The following is an 18027-nucleotide window of genomic DNA, read 5'->3' on the forward strand; positions in this document are numbered from 1 at the left end:
CTCAGCAAGGCAAGGTCCTGATTGGCCTTGTCTAGCGGGCCAACTCATGATGAACTCTGACATTTGCCACCCTTTGACAAAATTCAAAACATGCTAGGTGTTGGAAACATGACATGGCAAGAGGGCATGCTTGTAATTCAGTGAGGGTAGTGGGCTCATCCCTAACATGTTTGCCACTCTCGTGATGTCTCCTGGGAGCCTGCTCTTCCGAGGATGAGTCACTTTGTGTCTCCATCTCATACTCTGATGAATGTTGTGATGCCATGACTGCTGTGTGTACTGTACTTGGGCTGCCCTTTTGGTGATGGTGTGAAACTAGGTGTTATTGTGATATCTGCCACCAAGGGGAACAATGAAAAAGGGAGTATTAGGAGGGGAGTAATGTGATGGGAATAGGGGTTATGGGGAGAAGTTTGTTTAGGGATATGTAGGGGGTTTGGGTATTTGATAGGGTAGGGTTTTGGGGTTTTGACAAGGTAGGGTTTTGGGGTGTTATGTTGACAAATAAGAGGAGGGATAGGGGATAGGGTTTGGTAGTATTTTAGGGTAGGGATAATAGGAAAAATGAGAAAGGGAGGATAGGGAAAAATGGTAGGAGAGGGAAAAATGGTAGGAAAACAGAACCTTGGCCTCAATACCTCAATTATGCAACCCTAGCCACCATGGTTTTGATGTTTTTTGAGTGGTTGGTCTTATGAGTTTTGTGGCAATTGAACATAGCCAAGAACCACCATATCATCCATAAAATTTGATGAGCAAGCCATGATTTAGACCCTACCTGGCAATTTGGAGGCAAATTTCAATGAAATTCAGGCCTTTTAGCCCTATGCGTCGCGCCTCCCATGTGCGCCGCGCCAGTGTAAATTTACACTGGAAAATTTCTCCCAGTGCGCCGCGCTCTCTATGTGCGTCGCGCCCTTTTCCAGGTGACTTTTGGAGGCCTTCCCGGTGTCCAAATTGGGTGCAGGATAGCTCGTTGGAAAGGTATTTGAGTCTACTTTCCAACCCAATCGGAATTTTTCAATTTGGAGTTCATTTGCCCTGTCAAAAATCAAATCTCCCAAGACTGGTCAAAATGTGCCAAATGAGGCTGCCTAAAGGCAGAGTGCTGTTACAGTCAACTTTTGAATGCCTTCCTCAACTCCAAATTGAGCTCATGGTAGCTCATTGGAAAGCTCTGTGTCTAGTTATCATTTGACTCATCAAGCAAGTCATTTGGCCAACTGAGCTAGGAGAAAATTTGATTTTCCCAAGGTCACTTCAGAGGTGCATCAATTCTCCCGAGGCAACTATATTTTTGACATTTCTCCAAAACCATGACACCTGTGTAAAAAGTGAAGGAGGTTTTTCTTCCTTGGCATGTTGTGGACAAAAACCTCTCTCAGTTTTCCCAAATTCATCTTTTATTGCTCAGAAACCTCATTTGAGTGAAACCTATCCCGATGTGTGGAACAAGGGATTTGTCGAAATGAAGCGAAATGAAGGGGATAGGGAGTTTCTAAATTCTTGAGGAAATTTTGGGAAGTAGGGAGGGATGTTAGGAAGTAGGGGAAAGTGTAATCTCAGAGATTGAGTGAGGGGAAGGGGTCCAAAAAGGCAAAACACAGGTCCAACCTAGAAAATTGCCAGGTTGTAGCAAGAAACTAGGGTTTGTGCGAAAATGAGGAATTTGGGGGATCTCAGTGATGGGAAGTGTTTGATAAGGTACTTTAAGGATAGGGGAAGGTGTATGAACATCAGGATACAAGTTTTGCCGATGATTTGGTTGTCCAAGAGAAATTTCCTTCAAAACCCTAGGAGAGGGAAATGACCTTACCTAGACGCGACTGAAGCATGAACAAGGTGTAAAATGACCCAGTGGGACTTGACATGATAATGACAACTCTCTGAATGATGGTACACTCAGCTGAACAGTGACATGGACCGACATTTGGACAACTTTGACAAGGGTAAAATCAAACCCTAGACCTAATGCCTAGTGACCAAATTTTGCTTGAAGACTCACTGAAATGACAAAATTTGACCTTGACACCTTAAAATCACTTTGTAAGAGCATGTTTGATCATTGGAGGAAGGCTACAAAGACTGACACTAACACCTCCAGAGGTTGACGCAAGGATTATTGGGCTGACGCTGGGTCAGGAAGGGATGATGCAGTCCCTAGAGGTAGATGCTAGGGGTTTTCGTGGGGCAGATTAGAGCTGGGAGCTGTCGAAGTGTTTATCCAGGGTTTCAGCCGGAATATCTGCTTCCAAGTAGAGAGGTACTACTGCCGAGATTATTCTCTGTTGGGTGAGCCGGTCTTGGCACCCAGATTGTATTCAGAAACTGCATAATAATAAAACCCTCAAGTAGCTGCATTGATTTTCCCACATTGGGTTTTTCCGGGGACATTGGTCCAAAAACAACTGTCACTTGTGTGCTTGTTTTTCCTTAAGTTGATGATCTACAATGTGTTGAGCATGTAATTCTATTTATTTCCAGTATTTACATGGTAAATAACTTGTTAATTAACAGAACAAGTAGGCAAGAATAAATCAATAAAGTACATGAAGGGTTTCTAACAGTTAGGCTTAGAAATTCCAACATGGTATCAGAGCATGGTTGCAGATCACAGGAGAACTGAGGACATCAGCCGAGCAGAGCAGCAGCAGCAGAAAACAGTTGTCCCGAGTGACAGAAGTTGTTCCTAGCAGAGAAGCAGCAAGGAAGGGGTGACGCAGTGCCTGCGTCATCAAGTTTGAGCCGGGAAGAGGATCAGCGCAATGGCAAAGGGGAGCAAACTCAACCTACGCAGTGCCTGGTCATCTTTCTCAGTCAGGAAGGATTGACGCCCGTGGCCAGGAGGTGCGGATTTTGCTGGTGTCGAGATTGCGCAAAGCCTAGAAGCTCTAACCTTCAATTTGTTGGGGCTTAGGAGATTGTGGGTAAGTTGCAGAGTGAAGTTGGTGGGGTACTGCGCAAAGCCTAGAAGCTCTAACCTTCAATTTCTTGGGGCTTAGGAGGTTGTGGGTAAGTTGCAGAGTGAAGTTGGTGGGGTACTGTAGTCAGAACAGTACCTAACAGGGCAAGACCAAGGTAGAAGGAAGCACTACCTTGACGGATTTCTAGCCAAGAAATCCAGATCCGAGTTGCAGCGGCAAAGGAGGATTGGAGAGGAGTGTTTCGACAGTTGGCAGAAGGGTTTCAAAGAGGGAAATCAAGGCTCAGAGGGAGTCACACCAAGAACTTCCAGGAGGGAAGTAGAGGAACAGCAAGATGGCAATGAACGGGGTAAGAGACCAGGACAGACTGGACGTAGCCTCAAACTTCGTAGTCTGGAAGGCCAGAATCTTATCCGTTCTAGACAGGAACCATCTCAAGCACTTAGCCTTGAGGACAATAGCGGTCCCAGTTGACCCAATTGATAACAATAAGTATTAGGATGCAATGGCGAGGGCTAAGAGCATCATCCTTGATGGGGTCAAGGACCATATAGTACCACATATTGCCGAAAAGGACACGGCAAATGTGATGTGGGAGGCCCTGACAAAATTGTATCAGCATACTTTCCTGCAAAGGAAGATGCTCCTAGAAAATCAGTTGCATTCATAGAAGATGCAGAAGGGAGAACAGATTGACACCTTCCTCGATCGATTGACGAAGATCCGTGATCAGCTGACTTCCATAAGGGCCACGCAGGATCAAGAATTGATGGTGAGGCAGCCTTGAACGCAATCTCAGAAGACTGGGAGGTGTTTGTCCAGAGCAGATTGGGTAGGTCGACCCTTCCAGATTGGGAGGAACTGTAGGCGGGTCTTCGTCAAGAAGAGATCAAAAGGCTGACCAAGGCGAGAAGCAGTGGCAAAGGGGTTAGAATCAAGGAGGAAGAGGAGGATGTTACTCTAGCATCTGAGGGAAAGCAGGAGAAACGGAAGAAGGACCTCTCTAAGGTCAAATGCTTCCAATGTGGGGAACTAGGTCACTATGTGAGCCAGTGTCCGAGGAAGAAAAGCAAGGGAGAGGCTTCCGAGATCAAGGTTGCGCCAACAAGGGCGGAGAAGGAAGTGGAGACAGATGATGACTATGCCATGAGTGCTCACACGCCACTTGAGAGGAAGTGGGGAGACATCGAGCTGTAGTCAGACGGACTACAGGCGATGAGGGGCAGGATCCTCGAGGTACCCAGCCTCTTGGATTATACCTTGCTACGGGAGCCCCGAAGAGGAGTAGCAGTACTGGCGGATGTCAATAGAGACAGGATGCGGATGGAGCGACAGAGGGAGCTACAGTGCAGGATTCCCAGGACAGTGTGAGGCAGCAGTGCAAGATGCATGGAGTTGTTGCAGCAGCCCAGAGGTCAGAGAGGGGGCACCTGTCAGCGACAGAGGGAGTTTCAACATCATGGGTGTCTATAGCCTCATAGAGATGTCAGAGTTGGGAGATCAGTTACTTACTTCTCAGTAACTGAGTTGCAATGCAGCAGTTAGCAGTGGCAGCGCTATGGGCAGCAGGATGCAACGTAATGAGAGGGGTTGTAGTGCAGATGCAGCAGTGGCAGTGGCAGGGCCATGGGTACCAGTACATGATGCAATAGTGCAGAGGATGTTGGGCAGCCGGCCTAGCATCGGCACAAGGACCGATGCCGGAGGATCAGGGTGATGCTCGGTGAGGAGTATTACTAGAGCACAGTCCTCGCTAAGAGGGAGTGTTGATTTGGGGTAGCATCAGATGTGCTCTAGCCACGAAAATTGGTGGAGAGGCTAAAGCGCATGAGATCTCCAATACCCAAAAATGGTTTGGGCAGATTCTAAACAGTTTGGGACATATTAAAATAATTAATATTTTTAATGGAGTCCCTAAGTCTAAACTTAGGGAAAATAAAATATTAATGTGTATTAATATAAAATTGTGTTAGAATGGTCCAAAAGTCATGGATCAAGCCAGAATTAATCTTAGCTGTTGATTAGGGACTTAATATCGGTTGTTGATTTGTCAATGAGAAAAGTATATAAGGAGGCTTGAGGGTCACTTGGAGAACACACCGAGTTGATCAAGATTTTGATTTTCTGGGGCAGGGTTTGCTCAGGAAGTCGAAAGAGTGATCAAAGTTGCAGCTGAGGGGCAGTGAATACAGAAGCAGAGAGGCAGACAGGGTACCAGGAGAATCAGCAGAGAAGCTGGGAGAGAGGGACGCAGAGCCAGCCAGAGGCCACGCAGAGCCAGCTAGGGCCCACACAGAGGTAGCCAAGAGTTGTGCAGTGCCTCAGAGTGCTAGCTTGGGTGACGCAGAGGCTCTAGAGGCTGAGGCAGTGCCTCCAGAGGTTGACGCAGGGGTTATTGGGCTGACACTAGGCTAGGAAGCACTGACACAGTCCCTAGAGGCAGACGCTGGGGGTTTTTGTGGGGCAGATTGGAGCTGGGAGCTGTCGGAGTGTTTATCTGGGGTTTCAGCCAGAATATTTGCTTCCAAGTAGAGAGGTACTACTACCGAGATTACTCTTTGTTGGGTGAGCCAATTTTGGCACCCAGATTGTATTCAGAAACTGCATAATAATAAAACCCTCAGATAGCTGCACCGTTTTTCCCGTATTGGGTTTTTCCGGGGACATTAGTCCAAAAATAACTGTCACTTGTGTGCTTGTTTTTCCTTCAGTTGATGATCTGTATTGTGTTGAGCATGTACTTGTATTTATTTCCAATATTTACATGGTAAATAACTTGTTAATTAACAGAACAAGTAGGCAAGAATAAATCAGTAAAGTACATGAAGGGTTTCTAACAGTTAGGCTTATAAATTCCAACACAAGCCACCTCCTTTTATACTAAAACATTGAGCACAAGTGGGGGTTATTTGGTTGCTTGTCGACCTTGACGAATTGTCCCATAACACAAATAAATTCATATCTCCATGAATACTTATCAGAATTGGATGATCTTTAGATCAATCCTACACCTCTCGATGAGAGGAATCTAAGAAAAATATCAGCTGCCATAAATAAGATGACTCGCATGGAGTTTGGCCCTAGTTGCCAATTTTAACACTCCCTCTCAACTAGGGAGAACACCATCCGCTGATCCATTTGCCAGACTGTACTATATCTGCCATCAGTGCCCTGCTCTGCTCCGCTGAACCATGAAGAAGAAGAATTGATCGAGAATGTCTCATACCATTCTCTACTGACCCGAAGTCAGTCCCATATGAAGAGAGTGTGTCATACCACTCTTACTGATCCCAGATCAGTTCCAAAAGAGAGTGAGTTATATCACTCTTACTGACCTGAAGTCAGTTTCATTGATCCCAGATCAATATCAAAAGAGAGTGTCTCAAACCACTCATACTGACCCGAAGTCAATTTCATTGATCCCAGATCAATATCACAAGAGTGTCTCAAACCACTCATACTGACCCGAAGTCAGTTTCATTGATCCCAAATCAATATCACAAGAGAGTGTCTCAAACCACTCATACTGACCCGAAGTCAGTTTCATTGATCCCAGACCAATATCACAAGAGAGTGTCTCAAACCACTCATACTAACCCAAAGTCAATTTCATTGATCCCATATCAATATCACAAGAGAGTGTCTCAAACCACTCATACTGAACCGAAGTCAATTTCATTGATCCCAGATCAATATCATCCTAGCATAGGGAGTATGGTAGTAACACGATGCATCCATCGATACTAGTATGGTCCCTATCCTCATTTCCCTACTCATTGGCCAGATGAGAGGTACTTCCCATGAGTCCCAGACTGCATGGGTAGGATGTCTCGGCAGGAGAAGGATGAACCACTCATCCTGCCTACATGTCGCAAGGGGTATCCCAGGGGAAGGCTGAACCACTCACCCTGTACACAACAAATCACTAGGGGAAGGTTGAACCACTCATCCTGCCTACATAGCAGACCACTAGGGGAAGGTTGAACCACTCACCCTATGGTTACTCATCGCTCCATGATGTACCCCCAAGCCCCCGGAGCTCCCAGAGCTCAATGTCCATATCATACAGGACCCTTAGGAGAGAGTCTCTCCATGACTCCTAGTCATTCTCGGAAAGTCACAAATTTGACCTTTCCCTAGGGCTTCGACAAAATGTCGGCAACCTGCACATCAGTCTCAATGCGATGGAGCCTTCTTGCTCCTCGATGTACCATATCCCAGATAAGGTGGTACCTGATGTCTATATGCTTGGAGCAATCATAGAATACGGGATTCCTCAACAATTGAATCCCCCTCTGGTTGTCACAGAAGATCACGGTGGTATCCAGCATGTGTCCAAACAGCTCACTGAAGAGCTTCCTCAACCAAGCATTTCACACGAGATCATACTCGTAGCTATGTATTCGATCTCAGTGGTGCTCAAAGCAACTGTCTTCTACTTCCTGCTCATCTAGGATATCGTAGCAGAACCCAAAGAGAACCAGCATTCAAAAGTGCTCTTGCGATCCTCCACACTGCCTAACCAGTCAGCATTCAAATAATCATGCAGCTTCACATTTCCAACAATGTATCTCAATCCATGAGAGATTGTGCCCCGAAGATATCTCAGAAGATTCTTGGCACCAATCTAGTGAGGCTCAACCATATATGAGCTCAACATGTATTCTAAGAATGTGGAAGACCCAGCAAAACATGTAGCAGCAATGTTGAAATTGCTAAGAGAGAGTTCACCAAGAACATCAATGCTAGAATGAGTTTATGAAACTCAGAGGCATTTCCCAAATCAGGTTTGGCATCGATACCACATAACTTCTTAAAGTTAAGCTTCATCGAAGTAGTCACGGGCTTGCAGTTTACCATTCCAAATCCAAAATCCAACACATTCTTATTTTTGCAAATGAGAGGGTCTGCACCTATCAGAAATAGGTCATCCTCATAAGGTGCCAATATGAGAGGTCTATCATCCACAACCTTCAAGCAATGGTTTGGATCGGCTTCGCTCCTAGTGAATCTCAGCTTCATCAAACAGCTATCAATCCTCTCATATCAAGCCTGAGGTGTTAGCTCTAAATCATAGAGAGCTTTCTTCAGTCTGCATACATGAGATTCCTAATCATGAATCTCAAACCCCTCGGGTTGTTCCAAACCTGTGGACCTGCTACATGAGGAGAATGGTCCCTTTGTAAAATTTTCTTTCGGTACATCTCGAACATGTACCTTCATGCTCTTCTTGAATTCAGGCATCCCTATCACCATCTGACTCACATCGGGTAGGGCCCCATAATAAGCATACCTTCGATGCTATAGAAGAGATGTGTCAACTGACATGGTCCCCAATGGACTTCCTGCAACTTGATACAAATTGCCAATCCTGAATAAAAGCATCTTTGAAAATTCCATTTTCAAACACGTACCTTTCCATCAATGAATGCCACCTTGAAACCTTTGACTTCCATTGCCGAAATGGACACCAGGTTCTTCTTGCGATCAGGTACATAAAAGAGATTCTTGTAAATGAATCGAGTTACCCTCATTCAATTGAGGGGTAACATTCCCTACACCCTTTCTGGGATAGGTGGCATTGACTCCAAGTATAATCCCACGATTGTTTCCATCTCTACCAAATTAGAGAGAGCACCCTTCTATCCGATGAAGTGCCTTGATGCACTACAATCAATAAGCCAGATTCCCAAAGAGTCTGGAGGAGAGGGCCAATATAAGATAATACTTCTTTATCTTACCAAAAACAACATTTGATTCTTCATACCTAGGGTTCCTTGCTTTCTTTGAAGAGTCGGCCATTTCCTTGATGACCTGCATTACCTGTCATTCCTCCGATCATTGAAGATGTCCCTGGAATGATTGTTATCATCATCAAGTGATGTGTCCCTACCATTCGGACACTCCTTCGCATAATGGCCGAACTTATTGCAAGCAAGGCATCTACCTTTCCTTCCACCCTTAGATCCGGACTTCCCATTGAAGTGATCTTAAGGTAGGCCATTAGAAGCTTCCACTACGCCATTCTGATAACTTTCTCTGCTTCGACTCCACCCTTGGTGAATTTGAAAAGGGATGAAGAATCCATTGAGCCTTTTGCCCTTTCCCAACTGTCTTCAATGATTGCTCTTTCACTCTTGCTCAGGCTTTGTCTTGACCTCAGCTCTGATACCATGTTAATTTTAGGTATGTTCTATACTCAAAGCAATTTATTTCAATTTTCCCAGTTAGCTCAATATCTTTTCCAAATTAGCAATCACATCGGCATAATAGTAAATTGCAAATGGAACATAAATATAAATCGCAAAAGACAATCCAAGACAAGAGGACACAAAATGTGGCGCTAGCTAGGGGCAAACCCCAATGTGGGGAAACACTTGATCAATTCTTCTTATATGTTCTTCAATAGTTCAGCAGAGAGAGAGATAGTACATATACATCAGAAGTCAACGTATTGACTTATCTAAATAAGAGCAAAGCTCTTCTCAAAGAAGATAGCATAAGAGGTAGTTGATCTGAGTTGAGTAGAAGGCATACTACTTCCACTGATCCAAGGTGCCTCCATCACCATGCTGCTCCTCACTGTGCTGCACTCAATCATCATGCTGGACCTCATTACCATGCTGCACACATCATACTGCTGCATCATCATATTGCACCCACCAGTGCTGCCTCGTACTGAACCTCACTGTTTCTAGGGCAAACCGCAGTCACACGTGTGAGAAAAGGAGGGCTTTCTATGGACATATCAGCAGCAATATAACAGCACCATACTTCTCATTGTTTGGGCTTGAAACATAAGGCCTCTCATTAAAGCGAAGAAGAGACTCTCACATACGAAGGAGAAAGGAACAAAGAACACCACGAAACCTCCCACACGTGCGAGAATTTAGGGCTGCAGTACTGCCACATCAAGTCTGCCATCTTACATGAAGAAGAAGCTCGATTGTTGAAGAGAAGAAAGGCATTATCCTATGTGAGAGGGTTCACTTAGGATCAAAGAGAAACATCTCTTCTAGAGCTAGCATAAGAGAACTTATCATCAAGGAGTAGGAGAACGAAGTGCCGGACGAAGGAGGACGAAGTGCCGGGAATCCACCAAAAATACAGCACTGGAGAATAGCGCTGGACATGGAATATACTTTTTAGTCATTATGTTAAATTGCAATTATCCTCAACTCGTGATAAAAGAGGTAGTTGAACTTCCTTGATATCTTTCAACTTTGATGCCACAAGTGTTCCTCTAACAGTCAATCATGAAGGCATGTAATTAGGTAATGGAAAGACATGTCTATCTGCAAATTGTAAATGAATAAAGAAGGCCATATCAACAGTTTTAACCACCATGGGCATTGTAATGGTCAGTATTTCACTTGAATAATAACAGCAATGACAAAAGTACTAGTTCAACATAACATCAAAAAGAGCATTTCAAGCTTGTGAAAATCAAACTCCCGTCAACTTTCCCACTATGATATAATATATCACATTCACACCCTAGCCTTTCCACCAATTATTTCAATGTCCTTCAAGAGCTGACATTCAGTGAACCAGATTTTTACTTGTAAATGAAGGAAAATGGAGACTGCATCACAATTTCTTTTGTTACAATATAAACAGACATGAAATCCTGCACTGCAATTGTTAAACATTTCTTTGTAATACTGAAAAATAGAACCTGGACTCTGAAGCACTCTCCCAACCTTTCCAGAATTTGTTTGCAATTTACATATTTATATCTTCTAAGTTCTTTAGATCATGCACTTCAAAGGGTGTAACCTTGAAGATCTTGCATCTCTAAAAAGGTTTCTATTTCTCCCCTAAATACAAGTTAGGGCCCTCTTCTTAAATGGTTATATATAAATGGCACCATTCTTACCAAGTTACCAGTGACCACCAATGGATTCATAAAGTGGCATATGGGTTCAAGTTTCAAGTGGCTTCTGTCTGTTTAAAGGAGGGTGTTAACTTTTAACCTTTCATAAATCATTAATGTAAAAGATATATAAATGTATGGATTCATAAAGTGGTATATGGGTTCAAGTGGCGTCTGGCTGTTTAATGGAGGGTGTTTACTTTTCACCTTTCATAGATCATCAATGTAAAAGATACATACATGTGAACCTTGTAAACATGCTCAAAGGAGAGTCATTATGTGATAAATGCAATACCTTTCAAGGGAATCATTCTGGACGCTTCTGCTGATTCCAAGATCTAAAGCACTTTCACTGCTTTCCAGAACTAAATCTTTCAAGTTCAAGCAGGGATCAGGACTAAGTAGATTATCCCTTCAGAACCCAAAGTAAAAAATGCTCAGTACAAACAATAAATCTTGCAATCCAATTTCCTCCCATCACCAACATTACTCATCCCATTAAGCAGCATCAGCTTAATAGACGCAACATGTTCAAATGTATAATATATGAAATTTCTTCGCAGATGGACATCTAGCATACCTCGTATCCATTTAATCCAAACATTTATTGGGAATTAAGATACTTAATTGTCGATTGCAATTATCTGTGCTGTAAATTTGAATAATAAAGTGAAAAAGTGTAAAAGTTAAGCAAAATAATACTCGTTTAAACTTGAGGAAGCAACATCTACCACCAATTCCGGCTGCTCCATACGCTGCAAAACACCATTTCAAACATAACAATAAACTACCATAAAGAAAAGATGCTAGAACAGTTATTGCAGAATGATAAATCATTTTCCCGGTGGAGACATTTTATATTTCAATTCCTATCTTCTTCCAGTATATGACAATAACCGGAAAAAGGGGGAGACCTTATATAAATATAAACCAGCTCACTCATGAGTCATTTTACAAAGTTTCTTTCCCAAGGAAAAGAGGAAGTATCAAATAACATTAAACATTAAGTCGTTCATTGTTTTCTGCATAAATGCATTACTGGAAAATACAAACAGCAATCATTAATTTAAAGAGATGAAAAAAAAAAAACAAGGATAGCATAGCACATAGATTTCTTAAATTATGGGCACGTTGATTTTTGTGTTGTTTGAACACACTATAGTCAAACCTGTATCATCTTTAGGTCTGAAAAATGAAATTCCAGTAATAAAGTTTATTGGGCAGCAATTAAGAGAGAAGCAAGGTTTAAGTTCATTTCAAAAGCTCAACATGCAAAAATATCTTGTAAGGTTCTCGTGCTATGGGATAGTATAGACCCTACCTCTGATAAACAAACATGGAAGACAGGTCGATTTTCTGGCGTTACTGCAAGCTTGAGTAGGTTTTGATGCATGAGAACATCTTCTACCCTCCATTGATTCGCATCAATTGCATACCTGCAATGCAGACAAATGGAAGACCAAAATAAAATTGTTGTTATACATTCAAATTTACCGTTATTCCTAAATATTGTCCAAATTTCTTACCTGTATGGTATCCTAGTTTAATGCATAGATTAAGGCCATCTTCTTCAAGTTCCATTCAACTCTTCAAGTTCGAATTATATTTGGGAGAGAACGAACAGTTTTAAACAAAAACTTCACTTTAACCAAGATAAGCTTATAGTTTTAAATGATTGCGACCAAAAACGAATATAGGCGACCAAAAATCCATCTTCAAGGGGGCCTTTAATGGGCACTTTTCGAGTGTATCCACCATCCAAAGCTAGTTCTGCATAAAAAGCATGTTTGGAGACCTCATACTTCCAACCAAACCTCTTCTCTAAGTTTCATGCAATTATATACTGCTGTTATCACATTTTCTAATGCCAAAATACAAACTTCACCTAATAGTTGGGAACTGAGTGCACCTGTTCACTTTAGTTATAAAATATTTCCGTCAAAGTGATCTCATATCATTAAAAGTGCTACTGAGGAAAATTACAAAAAGTCGTGGTATTCACTTGCTGAGTGCCTTAGATTAAACCTACACTGATTGCTATAAAATTTTCAAGCTCTTTGACCACCTAATGGTTGGATATTATTTCTTTTTCTGGAGTTATCCAGAATTAACCATGCACCAATGCAACAAACCAGCAATAAAGAAATCGGTAGATTGTGTTACTACTCACATTTGTTAGGTGAATAAGTTTTAAGGATGCCATAAGTTATAACTAGCAAGGCCAAACTTGAAATGAGTTCATATAATATAACCCCAGCAGCCCTTATTTGAGAAAGTGATCAACAGAACAGCCACACACAGAACCCATAAAATGCAAACTTCAAGCAGCTGAAGTAGATAACACATTCAGCAGACCCTCAGATTGGGGGGCAAAACTTCAGACGGCACATGGAAAGGAATTCATCAATTCGCAGGATCAGTTTTAGAGGTGGGTTCCCCATGGATCCCCTCCACTGACAAGCATTTCAATGGTACAGAGAATCAGTACTCTCCCAGGCATAGTTCAGAATCCAGATCCAGTCAACACAGTACTCTCTGTACAGAGTCAGTCATACCAAAATCAAGTGCAGGATGCTCTCCAACCACCAAATCATAATCTACATGCAGAAATCTTCGACCTCAAAAACAAAAAGGAGAACATTCAAACCCAACAGGCCACCTTTAAACAGGAAACCAAGACAAAATTCTTGGGCATACGTTGTTGTGGGTAGGGACAAGCCCACCCTCCCTCTTTCTGCAGTCAAGGAGGTAGTCTAGGCCAAGCTCATGGAAAAACGTACTAGGTGGGTCAGGGAACTGAACCTAAAGTTGAGTGGGCTCTCCTCACCCTTTCCATTCCTGGGGCCTGGACCTTATTACCCCTATTTCAGCAGGGCTACCCCAAAATTTTTGACAAAGGACCACACCATTTGTAAGCCCAAATGTGTGCAGTCTTATGGTCCTGTAGGCCATGTGGGATGAAGTGTAAAAGTGTATCCTAGTTCTGGCTGGACGGCCATGACCAGTTCTATTGATCTCATCTTCATGGTGGTTGGTTTTATGGCTCCACTAACTTCCCCTTGGTGGGTGGTAACTCCCTGCCTTGATGGACATGCCTATGTTTTAACTTTTGGGTTGATATTCGAGCATCATGGAGATGGATCTATTAAGACACATAACTCATAGGAACACTTGTTGTATTAGCCCTGTAATGGTGATTGCACGATGTAAAGGTGCAAACACCCATCTCATCATTGTCAGAGCATACCTATCTTTTACTCCCCACATTGACCATTTCTCTTATGTATGTGCACCTCTTTGGCCATGACCGTCACTCTTTGTGGAAGTCTCACAATTCACAATGATTTTGCACTCCACGAGGGAACATATCATGTTCGCTTGGAGAAAAGAGGTCCATTGCACTCTCTTGGGCAAGCCAAGTCACCTCCAAGTCAAAGCACGCAAAATGTCTTCTTCAAAGTGTCTTTTCAAACATTATTGTTGAAAATAAGGGTACCAAGGAAGTGTTTCCTAGTGCATTTATCCTTTTGGCCTAGGAAAACACATTAATGACCTTTTTGTCATGTGACATTATGAGTTTTATTAATGTCATGGAGGAAAGTTACTTTTTATGGGTTATGTACTATGTACTTTAATATATTAATGTCACTAGTGTTATAAAGTGACTTTATGAGAAAAGTACAAAGTACACTTTTTAATATTAAAGTGACTTATGTTTTAAAAGTGACTTTATGAGAGAAAAAGTGCACATGGTACAAAAACATTAAAAGGTAACTATGAGACTCATTAATTGAGGGGGACCACATGAGAGAAGGGGTCAAGAGAGGGAATGATCTCCACCCTTGATCTAATGAGCTAAGATTTAATCTCAGCCATTAGATATCAAGGGTTAGGGTTCTCTTCTTTTCGGAAGACAAAAAGGGAAAAAGGAGATGGAGGCTCTCATTATTCTCATGTGCATTTTGAGAAGAGGAGAAGAAGAGCTTGAGAGGAGGTTGTAATTGCAGAACTGAGGAAGGCAAACCGAAGTTCGAACAACAAGAAGGCTACCAAACCCGAGTCTCTAGTTGAAGAATACAAGCATGCAGACAAAGAATTTCAGGAGACTTAGAAGGTCGAGATTCAAGGGGTTAGTGTTGATCAGTGGTTGTCATTGATGTCAACCCAAGCAGCACCAAGGGCTACCCCGATATTGAATGGCCATTTTGACTTGACAACTCATCCTATTCCGAGTCAAGGATCTTCTAGATAGATTCTACTCGTCGAGATGTTTCCGTTGATATATGGCACGCCATGTAGTTCTTCACGGTTTGAGAGTTAATCGTGTTTGAAGTTAGTAACCCCAGATTGTGGGCTAAAACCCCATGGGGTTGTGGCATGGCACTCATCATTGGTTGTGGTATTGAATAGTCAATAATTAATAATGTTTTATGCTCCTAAAAGCCTTCTAACGTTCACTTGTTGAGGATCCTCTCAACTCAAGACATTTCTATAAATAGTGACCCTCGTATCCTCCTCTAGCAAGCACTTTTCAACGAACTATCTTGTGAGAAGACCTTCGTAATTTTTCGGCCCTCATGAGCTTTTAACGTAGGATCTGTTGCAGAGATTTTAAGGTTTCGTTGAGGTTTGGTTAGGGCACAAAATTATGATCAAGTTTGAAGGTCTGTTTTGAAGCAAATTTAGAGCCTTGGATTCTAGGATTTCGCTGCTTCAAACAGGCCATCGTGGCATTTTCGCTATATAACTTTTTTCTACGAAACTTTAGAAGCTGAAATTAAAACCCATTTGAGCCGAAATCTTGATGAACCTCGTGACCGAATTTCAGATCTTGGTTCACTAGATTTTCAGAGATGTGATCTGAGGAGGTTAGGGTTTTGCAGGCTCCCGAATTCCATGTCAAACAGGTGACCTTGAGAAAATCGTCATAACTTAATCCCTGAGCATTGGATTCAAATTTCGTAAACAATGACAGAAAGAGGACGGACTGTAGATTGTTGGATATCGTTTTCAGGGCTAAAGGTCGAAACAGTGACACGTGGCACTTCGTACAAGTTCGCTCTACTGAACCAGTCTATAATCAGGTCATCGTGGGAGATTGGGCATAACTCTTTCTTGAAGAATCCAATATCGATCAGACCTATGGGGTTGGAAAGAGGACTCAGAGAGCTACCACAGGACGAAATTTCAGACCTTGGAGATCCAAAATTACATAGATACAACAGATTCAATATCGAGCTCCTAGAAGGCAAGAAAAATTATGCATTCAAGGATCACTGCAGTAAGGACCACACATCAACAGTCAAGGGTAAGTCTGCTACAGCAAGGTATGTATGATTAGTGTTTGCATTTGAATTTTGAGTATCATCTCTGACATATGTTTTTGCAGGACAGCGTAAGTATATTGTTTTGTATTTGTTTGGGTCTTGCTTGTTAATGCATGTGCAGGAAGGATGACACTTTAGAACAACTCGGACACATACTAGAAGGAAATGCAATGCCAAAGTACCATTACTTGAAGCAAGCACAACAGTACCTCAGCAGCTGCAAGTGATCCAAGAAGCAATGTCAAGTCAAGTGTCAGGTGTTCTCAAAACGCTAGTGCTGTAAAAGAGTCATCATTGTAAATTTGTAAAAGAGTAATTATTGTAAAAGAGTCAATCTGCCTAGAGTCGAAGAGGCATTGTTGGGAGGTATAGGAATCACTGTTGGGATGATGTCATGGTTGGGTTGTAGGTCATAGTGTGATTGGGTGTTCGGTCAAGTACAAGAAAATCATTGTAAATCATATTGTATCATAGATCATTGTCCCTGGTATGGGATTCCACACTCTTGTCTCACTTTTGATCATTATAGGGTGGCAAGGAGGTGCTAGGCAGGTGCATGAAGTCGCCTACAGGTTGGAGCCTATGAACACTTCAGGGTGGTAGGTTGGTCTAGGATGTTGGTGCATCCATTCAGTTGACTACTGAAGAAACCAAGGCGTTGGGGCGTCCTTCCAATGGGAGTTGGAGAAGAGTGTTTTTCTAGAATTCTAGGAAGTTGTAACTTTAATTTCAGTTGGGGCTGAAGATTAAAGAATTTATTAGAAAAGCATTCAGTGGTTTTTGACCTGGAGGGGGTTTTCCACCTAAAATTCTTGTGCCTATTGTGTTTTTTTGTTTACTGTTGTTACTGGATAGACATTAATAATAATTGAAGATTAACTAATGCTCTGAAAAAATTTAAAAGTGTTAATTGCTAAGGAATACTGATTCACCCCCCCCCATGTATTTCCAACAATTAGCAGGCCGAGATTCAAGGTGAGTCTGCGCTGATTTGCTGGGAGGCTGAGAGTGATTCTCGGCGTACATTTCGTGGAGTTGTTCAAAGCTCTAGTTTTTGGTAAAATCATTGTTAATTGGGTTGCATTTCAAGGAAGTCTATTAGTGATTTCCTACACGCAGACTTGGGCAGAAATAAGGGACAGTTTGCATCAGATTATTGGCATTTGGCATAAGAGGATACCTCTGAGCATAAGTCAACATCAAAGCAGTGATTTGACAGTGGTTTAAAATGTTACAGATCTGGAACAGTGGCTCAAACTTCCAGAATTTGAGCTGAAGCCTTGACACAAACTCCAAGTAATCTAGAACAGCATTTAAGGAGAGATAAGTACCTTAAAATACTATTTGTTGTGTAAATTTCTTAGGAAATTAGAAGCAATAAAATCCTCCTTTTTGAAAAAAAAGTTGAAAGATACTAAAACGAGGAGGATGTGTTGAAGAATCTTAGGAAATTAGGTGTAATGTGATTCTTTTTGACTTGATAACAATTTGTGAAGCACTTTTACAATTATCTTAGCTTAATCTTCTTCTTATTATTAGTGTGTGTGTTTCATCAAACTGCTACCAAAAACATAAAGACAAGAACACAAATGTTGGCTCTCTGCCAGGACCAAAACCTCTCTTCTCTTGACAGAAAAACCCTTCAGTAAGTTTTCTCTTATTGAAGCTTCTTTCTTGATCAATGCCAAATCCTAGACCCTTGACTAGAAGATCCTACAAGCACAAGTCAAGTCCTTTTCTCTGCACTATGTTTTCCCAACCCTTTGTTCACCTCCTTCCAGCACTTCGTTCTTCCTTAGTGTGATAGCACTACAACCCTAATTCTTGCACGTGAGAGAGGTACCCTAGAGAATTAGGGTCCTTTTTCCTTCAATAGAGAGAGAGTCTTCTTCGCTCGACT

The 18027-nt window shown here is 42.1% G+C and overlaps 1 protein-coding gene across 2 annotated transcripts in view; it reads right to left on the bottom strand.

Moving 5' to 3' along the window:
* LOC149220199 (serine/threonine-protein kinase STY46-like) overlaps positions 1-18027 on the bottom strand; it is a 432848-nt gene that overhangs the window by 359441 nt on the left and 55380 nt on the right. For both annotated transcript variants that reach the window (XM_089384695.1, XM_089384696.1), the window contains exons 2-4: positions 12122-12236; positions 11503-11555; positions 11096-11212 (exon numbers count right to left, since the gene is read on the bottom strand). In XM_089384695.1, the coding sequence (XP_089240821.1) occupies positions 11096-11212; positions 11503-11555; positions 12122-12236 (285 nt within the window). The remainder of the gene's footprint in view (positions 1-11095; positions 11213-11502; positions 11556-12121; positions 12237-18027) is intronic.

The sequence above is a fragment of the Pinus tabuliformis genome, chromosome Q, assembly GCF_031772625.1.
Source record: "Pinus tabuliformis cultivar Carrire ecotype Pingquan chromosome Q, CPIR1, whole genome shotgun sequence".
In the NCBI taxonomy this organism is placed as follows: Eukaryota; Viridiplantae; Streptophyta; class Pinopsida; order Pinales; family Pinaceae; genus Pinus; species Pinus tabuliformis.